Genomic DNA, 8,189 nt, shown 5'->3' with positions numbered 1-8,189 from the left:
AGCAAACATTGAAATAATGCAAGAGAGAGGGGATTGGAATCTAAAAGAACGACAAGGTGAGCACAAGAGAACAAGAAGATGAAAACAAACAGGTGTATTGATAATTGGAATCTTCTGAGCTACAATTCAGGAGCTTCTTCAACAATCGATGAATGAATCTCTACTATTTATTATATTATATCATATTTTCCTCAGCTGTACAAGAAGAGGACGCTATGACCCTTGTTTGTAGGGTAGTGTAGGAGAAGGATTCATGTGAAATCTGACATTAAAAATAGGTGAATAAGAGATGGTGAAAAACTAAAGGGTACGTAGGAATCAAATGAAATGTATATTAAAAATTGGTGAACACAAAAATTAATTATTATTTACTTAAATAATTTTAGTGACTATTTTACGACTGTTCTGGTGAAATTAAAAATAGGTGAATAAGTTGACAGGGACATCACATATATTATACAATAGTTGAGGTTCGACTCCCTATGGAACGGATCTTCGAATTGGTAGCGGAAATTTGGTTTCTAGTTATACTAGGACTGGGTTAGCTCCCTAACTCTAACGTATCGGGAGAAAGAGAGAGTCATATTGTCAACTGTTCCAAAATCATGTTGATGAATACTATTTTAAACTTGCTTTAATTGCAACATATGTAGATTTCCATGCAATATTCTTTCGTTGAGTTTGTGTTTAACGAGAGTATTTGGCATGCTATTTTGAAGATGGTTGTTCTTCGCCCCTCTAATTTGTTCAGAATTCTCCTCATGCCCCCATCCCAACCCCATCTACCGGTAGATATCTGCTTATGGTACAAATCTTATCGGAAAATATCTTCCGGTAATGTGTTTTCATGTGTTTTACGCGACCAGCGACCAGCCATGATTATGTTTCTTAATTTTTGTGGATAGAAATGCCTTACAAACAAAGCTTCAAGTGATTTGGATAGCGAGTATTTGGTTGTTATGAAAATAGCAAAACACTAGACTATTTTAGCAAAAAAAGAAGCATAAATAATGCACATTGTCAATAACGTGAAGCTTCATAGTTGGTGTTGAATGAAAGCAAAATCTTCATTGTTGGTGTTCAATTATCTTCTTATCCAATGATATGGACTCACCCATTGGATTGTGGTTCCATTTTGTTTTTCTTTTTGGCTTATTCTTGCTTCTTTGTGCTTGTTAATTGTTATGGTTTCTTTTGGATTTTGGTTAGGTTCGGTTGTTTCTTTGTGTTGAATCTTTTATGAAACACACTTTCAATAATAGAGAGCTTGGTGTATTTTTTAATTTTTTTATGAACCCTCTGATTTTCAGGAAAATGAACTCTGATAATTCAGCCGCAAAGTAGGTAAAATCTAAGTAAAAATTATTCATTTCAGTAAAACCTAGCCCCGGAAATCCAGAGCTTGGTGCATTTGGTTATACTCCAATAATCATTTATCTACTTATCATTTAATAAGTTGAACACAAAAATTAGTAATACTAGTTTGCATGCATATATAACTTTATCTTGGAGATGTACTCATTAACCCTACCACCATTATTCAAGTTCCCTTTATATTTACATAGGGATCCGATATGACTTTCCTGTAGTACTTTATGAGTACATAATTTTTCCAAGGACTTGGATTTACTTCCAATGTGGTAATGATTTGCATATTTCAAATGAGTAATTGTTTCATGCATAAGTGAACTAAATATCCCAGATTTAAATCTAAGCTTCACATGCAACAATTTTAAAATTTTCCCTATTTGGATCTCATGCATAGAGTTACTATTGTTAATGTTGGGTCATCACGAGGGGACAACCAGGGGATCATTCACATTGGGTTCAAGAACAACTCTACAAGTGTCAAAGACACCACACTTTTACCTAAAACCTTAAGGTGTTAGGTTTATGGGTCCTCTCACTTATAAAGTGTTCAACCTCCACTTTTTTAAGCAATGTGGGACTTAACCAGTCACACTTGCCACAATAGTTAAATATAAAAATTTGTTTTTATTATTGAATATGAGTAAATCATACTATAATTTATTAGATCAAGCTGAGATATGATGAGATAAATTGAATTCAGGATTAAAGAAATTGTGTATGGTGTAATTTTTTTTCTTTCTTCCATTTTATCAAATTTTAAACTATTTTATTTGTGAAAATAATTCTAGACACAAAAAAGTTGAGAATTCCTCTATAGTCTGTAGTCTATACTACATACATAGAAAGATTCTCGGAATTTTCCATCAAAGAAAAAAGTAAAATAAAAAGATTCTTGGGTTTAGTTTAGTAAATTTGATAATGATGAAAAGGGTGGACCTTTTTTTTGTTCTTGTGTTGTGTGTGAGAAATAATTTCCATAGAAGCTTTATTTCTTTTGAAACTGCTCTCAGCAGCTTTCCCCTGCTGTTCAATCCTACTTACTTGGTACAAACTACAGAGTAGGTGTGTCTCCTTAGACAGTTATACTTTCTATACAAGTCCAACACATAATAATAATATTATATTTTCTTTTATTTTTCAATATAATTTCTGTATTTTTTTTAAAAGAACAAATATTTTCTTTTAATTAAATTTTACTCAATAATATAACATCCAATTTATTGCATTTTAGTGCATGCTCAAAGTTACGGTAAATCTGACAAAATTACGTTGCCCTTATAATTTTGATAAAATTTAAAAGCGTATTTTTTTCCAAAATTACCATAAAATACCGTAATTCTGCAAAATTCATCGTCAATTCTAATAATCTAAAAAAACATAGAATCCATTAGGCCCTACTAGTATCTTATGACATGCATGTCATTTATCAATTTCAAGTTGATGCTAGTATTGTGTTTCAGATTTCAGATATTACTAAGAGACAAGAATCATGAGTCAAAAACAATATATGGGGGAGATTTTTTGGTTTGTTAGCATAAATTCTTTAAACCATGAAAGCCAAATAAAAGAAAACAAAAAAAAAAAAGTTTGTCCACAAAAAATAAAAACAAAACAAAAAGAACTATTAAATTTATGTAACAAGAACCTAACAATCTTGATCTCTCATTTTCATTCTCAATGTTCTTTTGAGAAATTGTCAATTTCTACTTTGACAATTTGGCTTATGGTTATGAAGTAGACAAATCTTATACCAATTTCCAACAAAGGTAGGTAGAATTGACCAAGAACATGGTAGATTTTGTCTTAAGCACAATATGCCACAAACTTCTCCAATCCAACTACAAAGGATCTAATTAATTATAACAAACATATTAATATTAATAACATAAGCATGAATAAACCAAAAAAATCCTAAAAGGAGCCCACAATATTATAGATTAATTAATAAAAGATGAACAAACATTGCAATAATTGGGCACATCTCTTGTAAGAGGAAAAAAGATAGAGATAAGCTATAAGATTAAAAAACCAAATGAAGTTGGATCTTATAATTCAACATTGTTCTTGTTGAATCCTATTCACCATTTGATATATAGCTGCAGCTATATCATCCACTGATCCCAAATTGCAATCATCTTCAACCTAAATCAAAAAAATTCAATGCATTTTCACTTTAAAAGCACTTCCAAAATTGTCCAAAAATTCAAAATCTACTAATGTATGTTTGGTAGCATAGTCAGTATATCAGAATCACAGTGATCCAACATGATTTTGCATAAGCTACAGAGTGTAGTTTTGGAAAAATCATGTTGGGCCACCATGATTCTGATATATCCACCATGAAACTAAAGATAGGCTACAAACCTTAACACTGAGAGAGTAGAGAACAATTTCACCAGTAGTGGTAACATTTAGATGCAAGATTGTGAGATGCATGTTATGCAAACTAGATACAATTTTCAAGAGCTGTTTTGGTCTCTTTTTTGATCTTATTTTGATATTTGCATGGCTTTCAACCATTGTCACTTCTATGTCAGCAATGCAAGATTGAATCTCACCAACTTTTTCACCAATAGTTGCTGCAGAATTAGAACTACTACCACACACACCACTATTACTTGTTGAATACTGTGGAAATGTAAAGAACTCAGAAAATGGTTTGTTTGATCCACCAACATCATCAGATTTCACCTCTTCTTCTTTCTTAGCACCAAGCAAATGAGACTTGTGTTCAAGCTCTTTAACAAAGTTAATAGCACCTCCAATTATAGAAGCTTGATCACCCTGCATTCACCAACAACAAAACAAACAAACACACCTTTTTAGTCAAAAGGTAAGTAAAGTCTGGTTTTTAACCGGAATTTGAACTCAAGTTCTCCCGAATGATTTGGCCTCAGCTGAAACTCACCCAGCTACGAAAAATCCAAAATTTTCAAGTAGGAACCAAGAACATGTAAGTGTTGTAATCAAGGTGATTTTGACGAAATCATAGTATAACATCGTGATTTTGTTGAAAATTTTTACCAAAATCGCAGTGACAAAATCACATTCAATCTAAGCATATACTAAGTGCATATTTGGCATGACGGTAGGTTTGACAAAACCACAGTGTTCAAAGTGATTCTGTCAAACTCGCTGTCAATATAGTAAGTGGTGTTATGTAAGTAGTAAGTACTAAGTACCCTTTGGATGTAAGATTCTGGCATGAGAGAACGAAGAACAGCAAGATACTCATTCATCTGTTTTCTCCTATTGCGCTCAACAGTAATGTGAGTCATTCTCTGACTCTCAATTTCTTCTTTGTTTTTTCGGCTTCTTGCTCTGCGCCTTTTTGGACGAACAAATGTGTTAATGGAAGGCGAGGTATCGAAGTTTTGAGTGTTGTTACTACTTGGATCAGTAGTAGTTTCTTGAAGTTCATTGAAATGGGGTGGTGAAAAAGTATTGTTATTCCAATCTCCATAATAAGGATAATTGTTTTTCTCTGTTTGGTTTTCTACAAAACAGAAAGATCTTTGTTCTTGTTCTTGTTGATGTTCATGTTGATGTTCTTGTTCTTTTGCAACAAGGTTGTTGAAGTTGTAAAAATCTTTGTTGATTCCAAAACCAAAAGGGTCTTGTGTTTGTGGATAAACCACTGCTTCAAGTGCCATATCTTTCACTCTATCTCTTTCCTCTTCAGGTAAACACATAACAATCAATCAATTTTTTTTGTATATCCTTTCAAAGGGAAGTGGAAGATGATGATAATGAAGAAAATATAAAGTGCTTTTGGGCTTATAAAGGACTTGTTCAAGGACACTACAATGGACAGTGATTTTTGCACGTGAAATTCTATTAAATTAAATCTAATACAGATCATTAACTTTACACAGTTAAATAATAATAATAAAGATATAATTTACCAAGATTAATTGAATGATGGTTGGTTGTTAGATAAAATCAAAACAATTGCAATCAGTATAAAGTATTGGTTACTATTTAAGACTAAGTAACAATATTAACTCATGTCATTACAAATCTACAACTTGCTATAATTTAAGTTTATAAATTCAACATTTTAAATTATGGATGTGAAGAATATGCACCGTCGGGTGTAAAATAGTTTTTCACAGATTCAATCAAAATCCACCAATTTTTAACATTATCCTACTGTCATATAATTATTTTCAAACTATTTGTATGATATGGAAGAATGATGATTTTTTATTGCATGTCAGTATAAAATTATTTTAAATTAATGATATATGTTCGTTAAACTCTTAAATTATACTAAATTATATCTTAATTATTCACTAAGGATGATGAATATTTTTATAGACTTGCATGAGAATGCGACTACTCTAGACAAATTTTCATTCTTGACAAAAGCAAAATCACCCGTTTTATAAAAAAAATCACATGTCTCAAAACGACTAATGTTAAAGGAAAATATGTGCAAATCGGTCGTTCTAGAGCTGTTAAAAATGGATTAGCTAGGCTGATGGGTTGACCCATTAGTCCATAGTCTTGGATGAGCCAGACCTCAAAAACATTGTCCAAAATGTAATTGAGTTTTTTTTGCCCAAGTCCATGTAGTCCATATGAACATCAGGCTGGGCCGGACTAGCCCATTGGTCTTCGAGCCGGGCCACTATAAACAAATTTATGTTATTTTTATAAAAATAATATCAATAAAAACATAAACAATTATCATCTAATTGATAAATTGTTATAAAAAATATATTTAAATGTGTAAGGAAGGTTCACAGAGCTTAGACTGGTCCGAAAATCATCAAAGAGAATGCGAGGAAGGTCTTTAGTGAAGATGTCTGCAATCTGATGTCGGGAGGGAACTAACCACGAGCTACTTTTTCCCGAACAAAATGAATGTCGATCTCAATATGTTTGGTACGCTGATGTTGCACAGGATTATCAGAGAGATAAATGGCACTAACATTGTCACAATACACCAAAGTGGTCTGAGGAATGGGAAAATGGAGCTCTAGAAGAAGATTGTGAATCCAACACGACTCAGATACAACATTACCAACACCTCTATATTCGACTTCAGCACTAGAACGAGAGAGTCGGTTGCCTTTTGGAAGACCAAGAGATGAGGTTGTCACCTCGAAACACACAATAGCCAGATGTGGAGCGTCTAGTGTCGGGACAACCACCCCAATCAGCATCAGTGTAAGAGATAAGTTGTGTAATTGGGGATGGTGATAAATGTAATCCAAAATGTAATGTACCCTGAACATAGCGCATAATGCTCTTGAGAGCAAGCATGTGTTCCGTGCGAGGTGCATGCATGTGATGACAAATTAAAGTTGTTGAACCACATATGATATGTCAGGTCGAGTGAATGTGAGATACTGTAAATCCCCTACAAAACTCCGATATAGAGAGGGATATCCTTATAAGGCGTGCTGGAGGAGGTGCTAAGTTTCAGCTTAGTTTCGACAAGAATGGTTGACGGTTTGTAGGATGTCATGCCAGCACGTTCGATGATCTCTGAGGCAACTGACTCTCTCGTTCTAGTGCTGAAGTCGAATATAGAGGTGTTGCTAATGTTGTCTCTGAGTCGTGCGGGCTCTGATACCATGTAAGTTAATAGAATGCTTGAGTTTTCTCATTTTGTGAATAGAATATACAAGTACATAAGTCAACTATCTAATTATGATACAACATAATTACGGGGAAATTATAATGACAAAATTATAACAAACATTCTATTCTATCACTTAGGACCTGAGAAACCTAGGCATAATTACTTTAATGAAAATCATGATCATGTTGGAATATGTTGGAAAGTATAACATTTCAGTAGTTATAATGAATTGCTTAACTATTTTCTCCATCCATATTAGAGTTTACCTTTATTTTCTTGTTATTTACTTCTATCATTATTAATCTTGAAATCATCAAAATATATTTGTTACTTTGTTACTTGGGATCTTTACAAATTAAACTTATCAATCATCACAATGTTAGAGGAACAAAACCTCCCCCTCGTACCAGGGTGTAAGGAAACCGGATATCAAATCAAGACATCATCGTCACTCACCTAAAATCTTTGCGGTAAAACGTCTAGAACCTAAAAAAACTTTTAAATCCATCGATCGACATTGGGAAATTTTTTGTTCCTCACAAAGATCTATCTCCTTATCCTCCTACTCACCACAAATGTCTCAATCATACGAAGAAATTGAAATCTAAGAAAGACAAATCTCAAGATCCAAGAAAGCGTCAATCTCCAAGCAGGTAATTAAGACATTCCACACGTCGTCACAGAGGTGACGACGGTGGAAGTAATTCTCACCCATGTCGTAATGGCGGTGGTAAGTGTCACACAATACACCTTCATGATCAAGAGATATCTGGATAAGTTATAGTTTTGATTATTTGTTAGTTGGTTATATATATGAATTAGTAGTTACCATATATAAAGTATCTTATTTATTAAAATTGTCCTTCATATAAAAACTTGTAAAATACATGAGAGTACATTTTGTCGGTATAAGAGAAAAAGGATTGTGGTTATGGTGTGGTAGGTGCATATGAACTGAACTTTATAATAAAACAACATGTTCATCACTTTTGCAACACTTGCGGTCATGTTTGTATTTGAATGAAAATGAAAATGATAATGACATATTGAAAAACATAATAATGAATGAAATCAGTTCCCTTATACACGCAAAAATGTTGTTGGAATGTATGATCGGTCCAAATGCTGGTTGTAATATTAGAAATTCTTTAATTATTTGTAATTAATAATAACTTATAAACTAATTGATGCTACGATACATGCATGTTACTAAAATGATAGATTT

General features: G+C 32.8%; 1 protein-coding gene across 1 annotated transcript; it reads right to left on the bottom strand.

The window, feature by feature from the left end:
- Positions 1-3,267: 3,267 nt before the first annotated feature.
- On the bottom strand, positions 3,268-5,186 carry LOC123903033 (transcription factor bHLH94-like). The gene is made up of 3 exons (XM_045952892.1): positions 4,554-5,186; positions 3,736-4,155; positions 3,268-3,513 (listed from the first exon to the last, which is right to left on the bottom strand). Exons 1-3 carry the CDS (start codon positions 5,061-5,063, stop codon positions 3,424-3,426), a joined length of 1,020 nt encoding a protein of 339 aa, XP_045808848.1. The 5' UTR covers positions 5,064-5,186; the 3' UTR covers positions 3,268-3,423.
- Between the last annotated feature and the right edge of the window lie 3,003 nt (positions 5,187-8,189).

This window comes from Trifolium pratense, linkage group LG1 (assembly GCF_020283565.1).
Source record: "Trifolium pratense cultivar HEN17-A07 linkage group LG1, ARS_RC_1.1, whole genome shotgun sequence".
NCBI lineage: Eukaryota > Viridiplantae > Streptophyta > Magnoliopsida > Fabales > Fabaceae > Trifolium > Trifolium pratense.
Note: the sequence above shows the minus strand (reverse complement) of the source record. Positions and strands in the feature narration are given on the sequence as shown.

Excerpts from the sequence above, each read along its gene's own strand:
- LOC123903033 (XM_045952892.1), bottom strand. The coding sequence starts at position 5,063 with ATGTGTTTACCTGAAGAGGAAAGAGATAGAGTGAAAGATATGGCACTT. Across the intron at positions 4,156-4,553 it reads CAGAATCTTACATCCAAAGG|GGTGATCAAGCTTCTATAAT; the intron begins GTACTTAGTACT and ends TGGTGAATGCAG. Across the intron at positions 3,514-3,735 it reads TCTACTCTCTCAGTGTTAAG|GTTGAAGATGATTGCAATTT; the intron begins GTTTGTAGCCTA and ends TTTTTGATTTAG.